Below are 18,715 nucleotides of genomic sequence, written 5' to 3'. Positions count from 1 at the left end.
AAGGACTAGGACATTTCCCAAGAGCTGCTGGACACCATTTATTTTCTAGCCAGTTCCAACCTTCCATTTTCAGCCCACACTACATAGCCATCACAGACTTCAGTCAGACAGTTCCCACCCAACACCTGCACACATTCAACTGCAATTGGCAAGGAATCTGCTTTCATGTTCCCATGGAAATGTAGTTCTATAAATACTTCAGGTCCCATGATAATCCATCACAGCAGTAACCTAGGACTGAACTGAAAAGTAATGCCACGAGAGCTGCAATACTCACACAGTCACATAGGCATACTCCCCACAGAACTGCTGCTGCACAATGTTCCGAACGTCTGGGTTCTTCTGTTTAGACAAAGTGTCTTCCAATAGTGACATAAAGAGCTTGGAAAACTCTTGGGCGTCCTACAGTTGAATTAATGAAAAGTTATATCTTGCTTCCTGACTAATACAAAAGTGCTACTCAGAAACTACCTGTATTTTTAACTTAGCATTTTAAAACAAAAAGAAGACTACAGCTATACTGAATGAGTCCTACATATCAGTTTGAAGAAACAGTTGACAGGTTGAAGAAATGGCTTAGCAGTTAAGAGCACTGGCTGCTCTGGCAGGAGAGCCAGGTTCAGTTCCCAGCCCAACTATGTTAGTCCAAAGTAGAATTTCTCTGGCCTGGAACTCTATGTAGACCAGGCTGGCCTCAAAGTCAAGAGATCTGCCTGCCTCTGCCTCCCAAGTGCTGGGATTAAAGGTGTCTAACACCACACCCAGTCAAAAATTGCATTTTAACAAACACCCTATTTCATCTTTCCTGGGAATACTTGAGCACCTTTGAAGAGGAGGGTAAAAGAGGATAGGAAGAGAATACTGGAGCTGTTCTTACCTGCTGCTGTCCAGTATCCAAGCCCAAGGCTTTAACAAATCCTGAAGGGTCAATGTATCTCCTGTTACTGTTTTGCAGCAAAGCAAACAAGTACTGTAGATGCTCACAAATTGTTTGAGGCTCATAATCTATTGAAAGAAAAATGCAAGTTTCACTTTAAACCCAACCAGGCATGGAGGTACACATGCCTAGAATCTCTGCACTTGTGAGACAGAGCAAGATTGGGAATTCCAAGGCATCTAGGTCAGCCTAATAGAACTTTAAAAAAAACAAAAACCAAAAGACCAGATGTGGTGTTGCTCACCTTTAATCCCAGAACTCCAGAAGCAATGATCCTCTGTAAGTCTGAGGCCAGCCTGTTCATTCTACATAGTGAGTTCCAGGGCAGCCAGAGCTATATAGAGAGACCTGTCTCAACACCCCCAATACACACAAAAAAAGTGGGGCAGGTTGAGACAGAACTGGAGAGATGCTCAGGAGTTAAGAGCACTGGATGCTCTTCCAGAGGTCCTGGATTCAATTCTCGGCACCCACATGAAGAATAGCAACCATCTGTAACTCCAATTCCAGGAGTCCAATGTCCCTGTACACATATGGTGCACAAATATACATGTAAACAAAACACTCAAAATTACATTGTTTTATTTTATGTGTATGAGTGTTTTGGCCTGTGTATGTATATACGCTGCAAATGACTGGTGCTCAAAAAGGCTGAAGAGGGCACTGAGCCCCTAGGAACTGGAGTTACAAATGGTTGTGAGCAACCACTTGGGTACTGGAAACCTGAAGCTAAGTCCTAGCCTAGCTGAGACATCCCCCTAACCAAAACACAAATTTAACGTGTTTTATTTTTGGGGGGTGGGGAGTATAGGTATTTCTTTCATTTATTGACTTGTTTGATTATAGGCAATGTCTTTTGTATAACCAGGCTAGCATCAAGCCCCTTATATCCTCATGTACCTGAGGATGACCTGAAATATTCTCTCTTCTCTCTTCTTTCTTTCCACACCCCCCACCCCGGGGTTTCTCTGTGTTAACAGCCTTGGCTGTCTTGGAATTCCCTCTGTAGACCAGGCTAGCTTGGAACTCACAGAGATCCATCTGCCTCTGCCTCTGCCTCCCAAGTGCTGGGATTAAAGGTGTGCACCACCACTATCCTCAAATCTCTTTTAAAACAATAAAAAATAATTTTTAAAAATGATTCACTTATTAGTTGGCTGGGTATATATTTTAAATTCAGAGTATGTTTATAGCATGGAACCAGACCCATGTTTCCGTCTTTGTAGTAGATTTATCCTAAGAGAGTTGGCTGGCAATCCCCTCAGCAGGAAGCCCCTGCTCCCATCCCTACAGACCTTTTCCTCCATGGACACCATCTCCCATTGTGTAGTCACTACAGGTGCTTGGGCATAAATACAGCGCCTGTCGAAGTTCTAGGTTGAGAAACCACACTTGGAGAAAGGTGTTGACGTAACAGGTAGCTCCCAGGTTAGTCAGGCCCACAAATGAATTCTACAGAAACACAAGAGTTATATAGTAACATTAGCCGCCAAGAAACTAAAGGTAGGTAGGTATGTATGTATGTATGTATGTATGTAATATAAACAATTTTTTATTTATTTTTCTTATTTTACATATCGATCCTAGTTCCTTCCCTTCCTCCCTTTCTCTCTCCCTCCCATCCCATCTCCCTCCCCCCACACACACTCCACAAGAAGGATGATGCCTTCCAGGAGGGATCAATGGGACTAGGCCTTCTGGAAACTAAAGGTTTCTAAAGAACAGTATTCATAACTTTACTGACTGAAGCCTTTTAAGCCAGTCCTGATCAGTTTGGCATGACCACTTGAACCCCCTCTTCACTGCAGGTGGGGGCAGACCTTCCATGGAGGCCTTTTATGTTCGACCACCATTGCGGCTGATGGCAGAGACGAGACTTCAGACAACAATGCTCATTTCTAGCACTATGTCATCTCTAGTCTCTTAACCCTAAAATTAGAACAGGTGTTCTGAAGCATGTGTGCTCAGGCTTTTCATTATACTTCTAAATGCCAGCACTTAGAAAAAAGACAAAACGAGAGAGACTTCAAGAAGAACTGGGAGGCAGAGAGAAAGGAAGGCCCCCTTCTATTGCAGAGATCTTGAACATCCCTTTTGAGAAACTATCAATACAACATAGCATACTTTTAAAGTGTGTGTGTGTGTGTGTGCTTATGCATGCACATGCGCACAAATATTGCGCAAGACAGATGCCTTGGAAAGCAAAGAGAAACCATCACGGTAACTTGTATTAGCACCTCTCCTTTAAAGGCATTCTAAATCCTAAACAAAACATGCTCTCTGTTTAAGCAGCACATCAGAATGCAGACCAAGACCACTGTCTAAGGGCTTGCTAAACTGTGTGACTGCCCATTTTTGTTTTTTGAAACAGGGTTTGTCTGTGTAGCCCTGGCTGTCCTGGAACATGATCTATGGACCAGGCTGGCCTTGAACTCAAAAGAGATCCACCTGCCTCTGCCTAAAAGTGTTCAGCATGACTACCTGTTGTTAAAGCATAATGTTAGGGGCTGGGGATGTAGCTCAGTGTAGAGAGCTTGCCTACTCTTACTCAGTGTGTAAGTGCATGACCCTGGGTTTGATCCCCAGCACAAACAAACGAACAGATAGATAGATAGATAGATAGATAGATAGATAGATAGATAGATAGATAGATAGTTTTATGCGGTTATAATGTGGCTATTATGGCTTAACTAGACTTCCCCAAATTAAAAAGGAATTCAAACTCACAAGGCCATGAGCCTCCACTCCAGTTCTCTGATACCTACACAGGTTACCAAAATGGCTAATAGTTTGTAGTGATTTCTTTTTTTCCACTTCTTTTTTAGAGCAGGGAGAACGTTCTGCAGATAAGATTCAGGGCCTCTCTCCACTACTGTGGTGCATATCCACTGTAACAGGTTTCTGAACACAAGCACTGAACAATAAACGAGGCCTACCAACCACAATTACTCACCTTTTTTCTCCTCTCACAGTTGGGATCATCAATGTTATGAAAACTATTCTCATCTATTTCTCCTAACCAAATGTGCTCGCCAATTCCAACTAAACAATTGGGGTTGCCTCTGCAGTTTCGTCTACGAGAAGAACAAAAAGGAAGAATTACAGTTTAATTAAAAAATATTCCCAAGAAGTAAAAAGAGGATTGAGCTTTCTATTCATCCATTCAATTACTTATTTATTTATTTATATATCCCCCACCCTACACCACCACCCCCAGCACCATGTAGCCCTGTCCTGGAACTCTGCATACTTGACCCCTTAAATTACTGAGTGGGGTTGACCAACAGCAACCAACAGAAAGAAGCAGAACACAGCTCAGTGGGACAAAGATCCACAGCTGGGGGCTGGGGTAAGGCTAAACCACTTGAACGCCATCATTAATCAGAACACTCATTAAGTAGTATTCCCAAGATAAAAGTAAAGGAACAAGGACTAAGTTCATTAACAAATCCTGATTTCTAAATATTCTCCACTAAAAACTCTAAGGCTCCTGAGGGAAATAAGTTATAAGATGAATATGCACTGTCTTGCTGTACCCCTAAAAGATCGATGGCACATACTGAAGGGACACAGAATCCCATGTGGGGGAGGGGCCAGTACCCCCTCTGCCAAATCCAGCAACAAAAAGGTAAGTCACTACAACAGAGCCAGGGAGGCTAAGGCCGGAGGACTACAGTGACTGGAGGTCAGCCTGGACTACACAAAGACATTAACTACCTCAAAAAGGATAAGGAAGCCACAAAGTGTAATCCCAGCACTCAGGAACAAAAGGTCAAAGGAAGCTGGAAGCCAGCTTGGCTACATACTAAGCTTAACTGGAGATCCTGTCTCACAGAATCCATTGGCTTCATAATGAGACAATGGGACAGATGGAGAAAAGTCTACTGGGGGGGGGGGGCGCGACACGGGAACCAAACATGTAACATCTTTCAAAATAGAGTAACAAGGAAGGCTAAAGAAGAAACAAGAGTGCAATGTCTTTCAGTTGCCTCAGCAAGAGTGAAAAGAAACTCTGAGAAGCCCAGTCACCACTCAGCCACGCAGAGAACAACAGAGCTACCAGACACAGCCTCTTGCCCACCTGGGCATTAGGACTCGGCATGGCTTCTGTAGTGTCCTGGACAAAAGCACACAACCTATGCCATAAGCACACACCAGGCAATCCCAATCTCAGAAACAACCCACAAAAAAGTCAATGTGTTGCACACAGAGAAGCAATTCCAGATTACAAGACTAGAATGCAGCAGGATCTTGGGTTCTCCTTCCCCTTTAGACTAACTATCAGTAGGATGTATGCACATATTTGTGAAGGTTACCCACCAAGGCTTTGCTGACAGCAGTAGACTGGAACATGGGGCCAGAGAGATGGTAGAGGGAATTGTGCTACTTACTGCCAAGCCTGAGAACCTGCCATGTAGCCCCGGCTGGTTGGTCTGGAATGCTGGGATTAGAAGAGGTATACCACCCACTCCCATCTTTCTTTAAAATTACATTTATTCATTTGTAGGCAGATCACACATGCATGCGGAGGTCAGAGAACAAAATTCCCTTCCACCACATGAATCCCAGAGATGGAACTAAGGGTTGGAAGCAAGTGGCTCTGTTCTCGTATACTCTCCACAGTGAAACACTCAATCTAGTCATAAGACAAGTACGTTCTTATACATGTATGGCTTGCCTGGGGTGAGCCCCCCAATAGCTAGCCAATCTCAAGTAATCACCCTTAACACACAAATAGATGAGCCACATTAAATGGACTCAGCAGAGTGTTTGTGTGTTGTGTTTATAAAACAATAAAAAGCAGTCAAGAGGCTGAGAGCGAGTTGGGGGGGGGAGGGACAAGGAGGCAAGAGAGATGTAAACAGCAACCATGTATGAGATTCTATTTTTAAAATAGATGGTAGTGTGTACCTTTCATCCAACACTCAGGAAAGAGGCAGGCCAACCTCTGAGTTCCAGGCCAGCCAGAATGATGCATATGTCTCAAAATAAATGTCATGTGGGCTGGAGAGATGATGGCTCAGTGGTTAAGAGTACATGTTGTTCTGCCAAAAGGCCCAGGTTCAATTCCCAGCACCCACATGGCAGGTCAAAACTGCTTGAAACTCCAAGATCTGACACTCTCACACAAACATACATGTAGGCAAAATGCCAATGTGCATGCGCACGCTCGCGCGCACACACACATACAAATTTAACAAAAAAATAAATGAACATCATGTGACTTGGCAGACAGTCCTATGGGTCTTTCAGAAAGCAGTTGCTTTAACAGCTGGACACTTAGTCTCCTGTGATATAGGTCTATTTCCCCATCCTTTCCCATCCCCCACATATAAGTCACACCCACTAAACTAGCTCTACAGCTGGCTTCAATCAAACAGTAGCTTCAAAAAGTCTATGACCTAAAAAATTTCAATAAAACTTTCAAAAGTTAAAGTAGGAAGTTTGGTTAACTTGCATTGTTTGCCCTTTGTAATTCTGGCTTCCCTTGTCCCCTCCTTCCCCCACATCCTTACAGACAGGGTCTCACTGTGTAGCCCTGACTTGGCCTCAAATTCAGAGATCCACCTGCCTCTGCCTCTGAGTTTGGGAATTAAAGGCACATACACCATATCTGTAAGTTAATTTTATTTTGTTGCCTTTGAGACAGGCTCCCAAGTAGCCCAGGCTGGCCTCAGAGCTCCTTAAGCTGAGGCCCACCTTTACTCCTGACTGCCTGCTTCCACTTCAAGTGCTGGGATTACAGACAGGCATGTGTCACTGAGTTTACCTGGCTTTAAGTTTTTTTCTTTTTTTCCCCTAGAAACAAGGTTTCTCTCTATAAACAGTCCTTCCTGGTTGTCCTGGAACTTGCTCTGTAGACCAGGCTGGCCTTAAACTCAGAAATCCATATCACCTGCCTCTTCCTCCTGAGTACTGTGTTCAAGACCACTGCCTGGCTTAATAAATACTATGTATTAAGTCTCAAATCATCGAAAATCACCACTGGTGAGATGAAACTACCTTCCTTCCAGCATGCAGCATTTTAAGGGGAATCAGGCTAACTAGAGCGTTCCAAATGGTGGCTCTCCCCTATACATAGCCCAGTAGCGCTGTAGGCATGTGCACCAAAAAGAATCTTTTTGTCTCCATCAAAGCACAAGAACAATTGGAGACCCAGCTGTTGCAAGATATTCGATCACACTGTGAACCCCCAGTTTACTTTTGCATTAACTACATAAAATCAACCCTGGATCAGGAGGTGGAGCCAGCAACTAGTTGACAGAAGTAACCATAGAGAGGGAGTCTGAAAGGGTAGAAAGATACATAGGAAGTAGCAGAGGGACTGAGTGGGGCACTCTTTTTGTTTGTTTGTTTGTTTGTTTGGCAGAGTGAAAGGACTCGCTCAACCCCTCTTGGTTAGCAGGTTCTCATCCCAGCCTGAGTCCCATCCCAAGCCTTACTGATAAACAGAATGGAGATTTAGTTAAAAACTACATCTGGTGGCAGCAGCAGGTGGTGGATCTGGCAGGATGTATAGCTAGGCCACTCATTTGTTGACTGAAACAGCACTAAGATTCAGGTGCCACCCCTGTGCTGTTGCATGCAAAAATCAATACTTAGCATTGGCCAGGTGGCAGATGCCTAGTCCCCGTGTGCCTGGCTTCTTCACATCCCTGGGCCCCTGAGAGGTACAGCCCAAACCATCACTCAAAATGAAATAAGCACCTGCCCAAAGAACTTAAAGGGGAACTGACAAGCTCTTCTACTACAGTAGGCAGTTCTGTCCCCAAAACCCAACCAACCAGTCCAGCCATGAACCGGTTCAGTGTGTTGCTCATTTACTGAGATGCAATACATTCTCAAAGTCTGTGTTTCTAAAATGCTCACACCATGAGTTGTGCCAGATATAGCACAAAGCCTAAATATATTTCTTTCTGGTTTTAAATTTTTTGAAATGTTTTATTCTTTTATTTTATGTGTGTTGGTTTGGTGTTTTGTTTTGCTTGCTTTTTTATTGCTTGCTTGCATGTATGTCTGTGTAAAGGTGTCAGATGCCCTGGAATTGAGAGTTACAGGCAAGTGTGAGCTGCCATATGGATACTGGGAATTGAATCCAGGTCCTCTGGAAAAGCAGTCAGTGCTCTTAACCACTGAACCATCTCTCCAGACTTTTTTTTTTTTGAGACAGGATCGCTCTCTCTACATACATACGTAGACTCTGGAATTCAGAGATCCACTTGCCTCTGCCTCCTGAAATGAATGCTAGGATTAAAGGCATGTGCCATCACAATGGCTTCTAAACTACATTTCTTATTTAAAAACCAGAGTATTGTATAGCATTATTATTATTATTATTATTTTAATTTAAAAATACTAAATGAGGCTGGGTGTTGGTGGCACACGCCTTTGTTCACAGCACTTGGGAGGCAGAGGCAGGTGGATCTCTGTGAGTTAGAGACCAGCCTGGTCTACAAGAACTAGTTCCAGCTAAAGCCACAGAAAAAACCCTGTCTCCAAAAAAAAAAAAAAAAAAAAAAAAAAAAAAAAAAAAAAAAAAAAAAAAAAGAGAAAAATACTAAATGAGGCTGGAGAGATGACTCAGTGGTTAAGATCACTCACTAGCTGCTCTTCCAGGGGACCTGGGCTCAATTCCCAGCACCCACATTGCATGCAGTTCACAACTATCCTTGACTCCTGTTCCAGGGGATCAGACACCCTCACACAGACATACATGCAGGCAAAACGCAGGAAAATCACATAAAGTACCAATAATAAATTCTAGCCAGGAGTGGTGGCAAACGACTTTAATCCCAGCAGTCTGAGGCCAGTCTGCTCTACATTTTGAGCTAGCTCTAGGACAGCCAAGCTATACAGGTGAGACCTTGTCTCAAAAACAAAAGTTCTTTAAAAAATAAAAAAATAAAAAAAATTAAAAAGTGAGGCAGGCAAATCCCTTCCTGTGAGTTCTAAACCAGCCTGGTCTTAAGAGCTCCAGGACTGACTCCAAAGCTACAGAGAAACCCTGGCTCAAAAAAAACAAAACAAAAAAGTGAATCCTGAGGTGTTTTTGCTTTTTAGCATATTCAATAGTCAAGTCACAACCCCTGAAAGAGGGTAAAGTGCTGTTAACAGCCCCCATTCTTACCCATTCACCCCATCCCAAAGAACACACATAGGATGCACCATTCCCCACTAATTCCAAACAAGTTTAATGAAGTGAAATCAAGTTAAAGAAATGAGTCAGCAGTTAAGAGCACTGGCTGCTCTTCCAGAGACCCAGGTTCAATTCCCAGCACCCACATGGCAGGCTCACAAGGTTCCATAACTCCAGTTCTAATGGATCCAACACTCTCCCACAGACATACCTTCATATATGTAAGCAAAACACCACGCCCATAAAAGATAAATGGAGTGTTCTTAAATTCTTAGAAAATGGCAGTGTTCAAAGTAGCTCAGTCAAGAAAACTACCATAATGTGGGCAGCTACTACAATACCATAGATGAGGGAATTGGCAGTTATTTTATACTGCTGACAATGATGGGTCATTATGGAGGAAATGTTGTATCAGTACTCAGGTGGCTGAAGAGGCGTTTCAAAATCAAACAGGAAATGCTCAGCTAGCCAACCTGCTCACCTCGAGGACAAACCAGCATGGCAGTCCTCCAGAATGTGAGGAAGGAAACTTGTCCCAACACTTCCTCTGTAATACTTTCACTTTATCACTTTTAATTAAGAAAATTTTAGACTTTCCCGAGGAACTGGAGTTAAGTTAGCTATGACAAAAATCAAAGCCAGGCGGTGGTGGTGCACACCTTTGATCCCAGCACTGGGGAGGTAGAGACAGGTGGATCTCAGTGAGTTGAGGCCAGCCCGGTCTACAGAGCGCTCCCAGAGCTACACAGAGAAACCCTGTCTCAAAGAAGAAAAAAAAGAAAAAAGAAAAGCCCAAAGACAGCTGTGCTGGGTGCACACTTGCAATCTCAGCCCTGAGTAGCTGAAGGGGCTGCCAACTGGGCTGCAAAGCCAGTGCGGTGTGGAAAGTGAGGGGCTGTAAAACTAAGCCTATGTACATGTGAAGAGCACACACAAACCTTAAAAGCAATTACTTTTGTTCTTTGTTTTCTTAGTCAGTCTCTACACTGACTGATCCTTTAACCTAGATGGTCATGGCCTACATGGATCCTCTGGTTTTTAACAGGCATATACCACCATGCCCACCTGAAATGGAACTCCAGTAAATTTCATTTCTTACAAAGCAAAGGGGGTTGGGCACAGTGGCATCTTTCTTTCTTTCTTTCTTTCTTTCTTTCTTTCTTTCTTTCTTCCTTTTTTTGTTTTCTACACAGGGTTTCTTATGTAGTCCTGGCTGTCCTGGAACTTGCTCCGTAGATCAGGCTAGCCTCAAAATCAGAGATGCACCAGCTTCTTCCTCCGGAGTGCTGGGATTAAAGGTTTCACTACCACCACCTAGCTTCAATTTTTGAGTTTTGTGTGTACATACTATGAAGAGGACAATTTGCAAGGTCTGATCCCTCCCTCTACCATAATATAGACCTTTAGCCTGGAACTCAGGTTAGTCTTGCCAGCAGGCAACTTGACCTGCTAAGCCATCTTCTGAGGGCTTTATTCAGATTTTTTTCCTTCCAGGTTTTTAAGCTCTTTTAGTGGGAACAATAGACTATGGTGACAGCAATGGACATGGCACTGGGTTAAGAGCCCCATGCTGGGAAAGATCTATTTGGGTGGTTTACACAGAGTGATGCTGTCAGAGTTCCATTTTACTACTGACAGATATGCTGACAGCATTTGGCCTTTGAGACCTGTCACAATGTACCCCAATAAAAGGGTGTGATTATGTACATATAAATCCTGTCACTACAGCAAAGCAAGTAGACTTTACAGATATATATTCTGTCAAACACAGAGATGCACAACTAAGAACGACAGACCACTGATCCCTTAGATAAAGACAAAGTCCCAGTTATTAAAAATAGAATAACAAACTGGTAAGCACAATACTTCAGGAAAACAAGTGCCATGGTCACAGGAGACAATGTGCTGTGGCAGAAACCTCGCGGGAGGGCAGTGTTGCCTGCTGGGAGTCTCCAAGGACAGGCAGAATGGATTCAGTGCAGGAAGACAAGAGAGCATTCCAGGCAGAGGACAGCAAGCAGGAAGAAAAGGCTAAGCCAGGCTAGGGAAGTCTTCCAGCACACCTGAAGGTTTGGGTAAAAATGAAAAGCTAAAGAAGGTGTGGGGCAGATGGGAGGCGGTGGTGGCGCACACCTTTAGTCCCAGCACTAGGGAGGCAGAGGCAGGCTGGTCTACAGAGTGAGTCAGAGCTACAGAGAATCATTTGTCTCTTTAAAAAAAAAAAAAAAAGAAAGAAAAGAAAGAAAGAAAAACAAAAACAAAAAGGAGGCTGTGGAGAAGTCAGAGGCCAGGTAAGATAGAAGACCTCCAGTAAGAAGGCAGACCCAATCCGACAGTAACTAGTAGCCACAAAAAGACTTTCTGTAGAAAAAGAATCTGCACTGTAGAGGTCCTCTAACTGCTTCTCCAACTAGGTGCTTACTTTACCAGAGTCAGCTCAAGTTTCTGCAAGCTCTGTGCGCCCATGTGCATGCAAGTGCCCTTGGAAGCCAGAAGAGGGAGTCAGATCTCCAGTAACTGAGTTACCATGTGGCTGGGTGGCTGAGAACTGAAGTGAACCCAGGTCTCTCCAACAGCAGTCAGTGCTCTTAACCACTGAGCCATCGCCCCAGCCCAAGAATTCTCCTTTACCTGCGGTTATGAGGTAGGCTTCCCTGCTCTCTCTGAGCATAGGGCTACTCTTGCAAAGGTTTCTGAGTATGTCTATTTACCTCTTTCATCTAAGAGGCAGGCTGCCATTAAAGCAGGAGATTTTATTTAAAGCTTTCAACTCCTTGGGGCAATTTAGAAAAAAGATTCCTCATGGCAAATGAACTACTAAATCAGTGTTTTAAAAACCACTGGAACAAAGACGTGGGCTCACTGTGGCAGCAGAGAGTCAAAGGCTCCTCCAGGTCTAGGAGGCCCTTTCTAGTACCTAACATAAGGCATTCAAAAAAAAAAAAAAAAAAAAGCTAAGCTGCTTACCCACCCTTGCTAGCCAAATAAGGAAACAGAAAATAAGAGTTATGGCTCAGTGATAGAACCTATGCTGACTAGCACAGCTGAGGCCCAAACAGATACCATGGGTTTCTCTGACAATTCAAATAAGTCAGACCAGGCCAAATTAAGAAGACCAGGTTTAAAGTCGGGCAGTGATGGCGCACACCTTTAATCCCAGCACTCAGGAGGCAGAGGCAATCGAATCTCTGAGAGTTTGAAACCAGCCTGGTCTACAAGAGCTCGTCCCAGGACAGTCTCCAATGCCACAGAAAAACCCAGTCTCAAAAAACCAAAACAAACAAACAAAAAGACAGACAGACCAGGTTTAATTTGAGCAAAGCAACTCCAGGTGATTCTGGGGGAAAGAAATCAGGAGAGAAATCACATGGCCGCTCTAGGGACTGGAATTTAAGTACTCTGTAGGCGTTGCCTTGAGTAACTCAGGGAAGGAGTCAACTCTTGATGGGTTTAGGCTGGGTTTGGAATGGGACCAGAGCTAGAGATTGCCAACAACAGTGCCTCAATCTCTAGCCTCTGCTGGCCTGGGAAGCCCTACAAAGACCTTACTGATCTTGCATTTATAACAATCTTGCCTCTGCCTCCTGAGAGCTTGGATTACAGATAACAAACTGTTATGCAGTGGGGATAGAATACCGGGCTCCTGCATGCTAGGCAAGCACTCTACCTACTGAACCACATTTCCAGCCCAGACTTTCTTTTAAAGAATGTCCTTGGAGGGCTGGAGAGATGGCTGGGCCATTAAAGGGTAGGCGCACAAACAAAAATAGAAGAATATTCTTGGTCAGACGTGGTGGCACATAACTTTAATTCCAGCACTTGGGAGGCAGAATCAGGCAGATCTCTGACTCTGAGTTTGAAGCCAGCCTGGTCTACAGAGTAAGTGCCAGATAGGACAGCCAAGACTACACAGAAAACCCCTGGGGGGGGGGGTGAGGGTGGACACAGAGCAAGGTGGTAAATAGTTATAGTCCCAATCCAAGAAAGGCTAAAGCTGGAAGAGCAAGGTCAAGATGGGCTACACAATGAGACTTTGTCTCAAAAAACCAAAACTCCTAGTGATGACCTGTGGCCTAGGATTAAGCAACAGCCTACAAGAATTAAAGTCTCTAAGAGCAGATGTACTAGATAGGCAACAATCAAGCAAAACAAGACACTGGGTTTGGAGCACAAAACCTCTTAACCCAATAAGTGTGGTGCAGTGATGCCTGTCTTTAATCCTAGGACCAGGGAGACAGGTAGATCTCTGAGAATTCAAAGACCATCCCTAGTCTACACACCAAGTTCCAGGATGGGCAGGAACACACTGTGAGAAGTTCATACCAAAAGTAAGCTGTGGCAATGCCTGCTAGCGGCAAAGGGAGAAACAAGGACAATTTGAGCTACATAGTCTGATACCCAAACAAAAGAGGCTCAATGGCTGATCCCCAGAGCCCACACGGTAGAACAAACTCCAAAGTTGTTCTCAGATCTTCATCACCCACACCCACCCTCCCACCCACAACAAGGGGAATATTGAGTTCTTACCCTGCGTTTTTTAAAAACCAGTTTTAGAAACATACAAGTCCTGAAGGCAGGGCAGGTGGCAGGCACACATACACCTTGGAGGCAGAGGCAGGAAGGAATTCTAGGTCAGTCTGATCTAGGTAGTGAGATCCTACCTTTAAAAAGGCAGGGGAAGGGTTGAGGATGCCTCAATTACAGAAATCCTGGGTATGAACCCCAGCACCTCACAGGCAGAGTACAGACTCAGGAGGTGGAAGCAGGAGCAGAAGTTCAAGGTCATCTTTGGCCACAACATTACCTATATGATTTTCTCTAAAACAAAACCCTAAAAATAGTTTCTCTAAAGAAAACATGAGCCAGGCAGTGGTGTCGAATGTCTGTAATCTCAGTGCTCAGGAGGCAGAGGCAGGCAGATCTCTCTGAGTTCGGGGCCAGCCTGGAGTTCCAGGACAGCCAGGACTGCCAGGACTATTATACAGAGAAACCTGGTCATGGAAAAAGAGTAATAAAATAAAATAAACACAAAAAAAGATTCCACATTTAGTAATCAGAAAAATGCAAATCAAACCACAAAAAGCAGACAATGTGTAAAAAATGCGAAGAAACTGGAATCTTCCTACACTGCTTGTGAAACACTAAGTATTTCCTTGAAATGTTAAAGACAATTGCCACATGACCTAACCATTCCCCTCCCAGACACACCTGAGTAAACAAGTGCACACCTGTCTGCATGAGAGCAGTTTATGACAGACAAGAAGAAACCATCTACAGGTCTCCCGCTGAAAAGCGTGCTGGGCATGGTGGTAAATGTCTTTGATTCCCAGCACTCAAAGGCTGAAGGCAGAGATTACATAGGTCAGACTATGTCTCAAAAACAAATACAAAACAGAAAAAAGCTGGACAAAGCTGGACCTGATGTTGCATGCCTTTAATCCCAACACTCAGGAAGCAGAGGCAGGACGGTTTCTGTGAGTTCAAGGTCAATTTGGTCTACAAAGCAAGTTCCAGGACAGCCAGAACTGTTACACACACACACACACACACACACACACACAACCCCCCCCAAAAAAAAACAGAAATAAAAGGAAATAAAATGGCCAATGCTAACCTAAAAAGATCCTCAACTCATTAGTTACTAGGTAAATGCAAACTAAACAGGGAGCCAAGAGGTTACCTTTGCAGTAGAGTGTTTGCCTTATCATCTACAAGGTTCAGAGCAGGAGGCACTAAACACACAGACACTATACACTATATTACTTTACACCCATATGACAAGCTGGGAGTGTAGCTCATGTAGTGTTTGCACAGGGTCAGCGCTATAGCACCAACAGAATAGCAAATACCTATAGTCCCATCACACTCATAATTTCATATTTACAGCACTTACTAGCAGGACTAGCAGGAAGTCCCAGGCAAGCATGTATAGGGCCGGAGACATTTGTGTTTGGGAGGGGGGGAGACACGGATGAACACAGGGACACACACACCTCCGCCCTCTGGGCAACCTAGTGAGACTAGGTCTTAAAAAGTGAAGAGGAAGCTGGGCATTGGTGGCGAATGCCTTTAATGCCAGCACTCGGGAGGCAAAGGCAGGAAGATCTCTTGAATTTCAAGCCACCCTAGTTCCAGGACAGCCAGGGATACACAGAGAAACCCTTTCTAAAAAAAAAAAAAAAAAAAAAAAAACCCTAAAACCTTTTGAACTCCAATTCCCGGGGAATCTGATGTCCCCCTTTCTGGCCTCCAAGTGTACCTGGCATACTGGTGATTCACACAAGTGGTATACACACACAAGCAAAACACTCATACATAAGAAATAAAAATATTTTCTTAAAAATTCTCAAATGGGCTGGAGAGATGGCTCAGTGGTTAAGAGCATTAGCTGCTCTTCCAAAGGACCATGGGTCAATACCCAGCACCTACATGGCAGTTTAAAACTGTCTGTAACTCAAGTTCCAGCGGATCTGATTCCCTCACAGACATACATGCAGGCCAAACACAAATGCATGTAATAAAAATTTTTTTAAAGTCCTCAAACATGCCAGGTGGTGGATCTCTTGTGTGTTTGAGGCCAGCCTGGTCTACACAGTGAGTTCCAGGACAGCAGGGACTATTTCAGAGAAATCCTGTCTCAAATAAATAAATAAATAAATAAAGAAAGAAAGAAAGAAAGAAAGCCGAGTTGGTGGCACATGCCTTTAATCTCAGCACTTGGAACAATACAAAGAAACCCTGTCTTGAAAAACCAAAAATAAAAATTTTAAAATCCTTAAATATATAGTCTCCAGCCCTACAAAAATAGAAAAAACATAAAACAAAAAAGAAACACCATAGATACAATGTATTCTACTAGATGTCCTACAACTTTCAAAAAGGATTATTTATGTGTCCAAGTTTAAAAGTAAGTGTGTACTAATGAACAAATGATATTGAGATGGCTTTGCTTGCCCTAGAGCTGGAGTTACAGGTGGTTTTAAGCCATCTGATGTGGTTTTGGGGGAATAAATGATGCTGTGGTCCTTTGAAGGTGGAGTCTGAGCCCTCTTAACCAATTAGCCATACCCATACTGAACTCCAAACAGGGTTTCTCAGTAGTTTTTGGAGCCTCTCCTGGAACTCGCCCTGTAGACCAGGCTGGCCTCGAACTCACAGCAATCCGCCTGTCTCTGCCTCCAGTGTGCTGGGAGCTAGCCATCAGCACCCAGTCCAGATTGAACTCCTATTGATGGGTTGGGAATTGAACCAAGGACCTCATGCGTACAAAACAGCTACTCTACCCCCAAGCTAAATCCCAGCACTATAACTGTACATTTCAAATGAGTCCCTCAGTCAAGCTGTTTAAATTCCATAATACACAGATTGATGTCGTTCCAGAACTTTGAAAGAAGTGCAAGCTGTCAGTATGAGCAAAACCCGGAGAGCAGAGCGACGCACCTACTTTACTTATAGAAACTTATCTTGCATTATATCTCAAATGAGGCAGCTCTGAGGCCATGAACCAAGGCTTTTACATCTTCCAGATCTCCTTAATCAACGGAACTACTGAGCATGCATGCCTCGCTCAATCAAATTCGATTCAACACACCGGACCAGATTACAAAGTGGGAAAGAGAAAAGCACTCTACCGCTAAGAATCCAACGTAAACGGAGGTCGAGAAAAGGTAAGGTTCTACAACCAAGCAAAAAGAAAAGCACTGTTTCTCTGTAAAGTGCCGTGGAGTTAGGGTGACCAAAAGAAATAGGAACCAGATCAAAAAAGAGCCGGCCAATGAGAGTGGGGGGTAGATGACGTATGTTAACCAAAGGTTTTTCTAAAGCTGCTCTCTGCAAATGATACTTAAGCTACAGGCCTTCTCAGTATGCAGTGACAGAAGATAGAACGTGACGAAGTTCGCTGCCGGAAAGTTCCTCTTTTACAAAAGAAATAAACAGCTGTGGCCAAGAGCGACCAACCCTCCGATGTTTACTAAGCCCTATCTCCAACCATCTCCACCGCCATCTTCTGCATGAGAGCCCAGCAATCGCATCACTCCGGGGGCTGCGTAGCTCGGGTTGTGCAAACCTAGAGGCGAGGCACCTGCACCGTGCACCTCCGTGGTCCGTCACCCACTACGCCTTGGGCACGTGAGAGTCTCACCTGCAGACGCCGCGGATACAGGGCTCCAGCCAGATGCGGTAGGCGGTCTCGATGTGCTCCTGCGACACCTCCTCGGGCCTCACCGTCTCCGCCCAGCGCCAGGCCGCCTTCTCCAGCTGCAGCCGGGGAGCCATGGCCTTGACCGAAAAAGCGCTTGCTGAACCGGGCGGCCGCCGGCGCCGCCTCCGCCTCCGCCCGAATGGGCTCCGGCACCTGCCAGCCAAAAGAACCAAGCGCTCCTCTTAGCCAGAGGACCAGTCAATCACCCGCGCGCGCCACAGCTGCCGCGCCCGCCCGCCCGCGCCCAGCCTGCACGACCAGCCGCAAAGCGCTGCCACCGGTACCCGACAGCCCCCGCGCCTGCGGACGTTAGAGGTGTACGCCCCACAACAGCCTGCGCATGCGTGCTCCCATCAGTCCCTGCGCAGAAAGCGCCTATAATACGACGGGCGGAAGAAAGCAAGGCAGCTGCCCAAAGACAGCTTGCCACGTCTTTTCTGCCATGGCGAAGACAAACGCGTTTCAGCCCCACGTCCGCTACTCTGACGAGCGGACGCCTATCCTTGCTCTAGATACTTCCCCGTAACTGTGACAAAGTCACGCAAAAGAATACTCAACGCACACCATAGGGCCACCGGGACTTCGGGGCGGGACCTGTTAACAGTAGAGACCCGGTCAGCCAGAGACTCCAGAGTCGGCTCTCTGGAGGATGATTTAACTTGAGCTTGGGCGGATTCCGACTCCTTTCCCCGAGCCCTCTGACGTCACGGGGCGTTATGTGCTTTGCCGGTGCTGGAACGGAACTACATATCCCATCTTGCACTGCGTTATGCTACTCGCGGAGTGCGAGACATGCTGGGATTTGTAGTCTTAGAAGTGGGACACTCTATCTTGAGCGGCAGAATGTGTCGCACGCGCAGGTTCGGGGCGGATTCTTTACTGTAGGCTGTCTCCTGACTTGTATATGTCTATACTTTGACCTCTGAATTGTTTATGGGGAGTACTCCCTAGCTCGCGGGTGTGAAACAATTTTCTTTTTGCAACTCCTTCCCTTTGTACCTAAAGGCTAAAGCCTCAGGGTGTTTTGTAACTGAACAGAGCTGCTAAAGAGAGGACATCCCAGGACTTGAAACAAGGAAAAGCTGTTGGGGCAATCCAAACACTAAATTCCTCCCTAATCTGCTCTGGCTCCACCCCGACCCCAGCAACCTTGAACTGAAGTCATTCACTAATTTAATGAAGGAAGATAATATTTGGCCCTTGTGGTTGAGTTTTGGGTTGAAAATAAAAAACAAAGATCTTTAAAAAAAGAAAGAAAGAAAAGAAAGAAAGAAAGAAAGAAAGAAAGAAAGAAAGGAAGGAAAGATCTGCTTTTCAAGGTATGGTGAGTCAGAACTGTAATAACATTTGTGAGGCTGAAACTAGCTAGATGAAGCCTATAGCTCATAAAATGACTTTGTCTACACACACACACACACTGAGGCTGAAACTAGCTAGA

At 44.8% G+C, this 18,715-nt stretch overlaps 1 protein-coding gene across 7 annotated transcripts in view; it reads right to left on the bottom strand.

The window, feature by feature from the left end:
* Usp48 (ubiquitin specific peptidase 48) overlaps positions 1 to 17,996 on the bottom strand; it is a 70,021-nt gene extending 52,025 nt beyond the window's left edge. For 6 of the 7 annotated variants that reach the window (XR_007833625.1, XM_051173732.1, XM_051173728.1 and 3 more), the window contains exons 1-6: positions 17,840 to 17,996; positions 17,218 to 17,430; positions 3,891 to 4,011; positions 2,233 to 2,389; positions 878 to 1,005; positions 278 to 402 (exon numbers count right to left, since the gene is read on the bottom strand). Coding sequence is in view for 6 of the 7 variants with exons in the window: in XM_051173732.1 (XP_051029689.1) it covers positions 278 to 402; positions 878 to 1,005; positions 2,233 to 2,389; positions 3,891 to 4,011; positions 17,218 to 17,430; positions 17,840 to 17,844 (749 nt within the window). In the remaining variant the exon portion in view is untranslated. The remainder of the gene's footprint in view (positions 1 to 277; positions 403 to 877; positions 1,006 to 2,232; positions 2,390 to 3,890; positions 4,012 to 17,217; positions 17,431 to 17,839) is intronic. The other variant, XM_051173731.1, reaches the window with a different exon arrangement.
* Between the last annotated feature and the right edge of the window lie 719 nt (positions 17,997 to 18,715).

Source organism: Phodopus roborovskii, unplaced genomic scaffold (assembly GCF_943737965.1).
Source record: "Phodopus roborovskii unplaced genomic scaffold, PHOROB, whole genome shotgun sequence".
Taxonomy (NCBI): Eukaryota; Metazoa; Chordata; class Mammalia; order Rodentia; family Cricetidae; genus Phodopus; species Phodopus roborovskii.
Note: the sequence above shows the minus strand (reverse complement) of the source record. Positions and strands in the feature narration are given on the sequence as shown.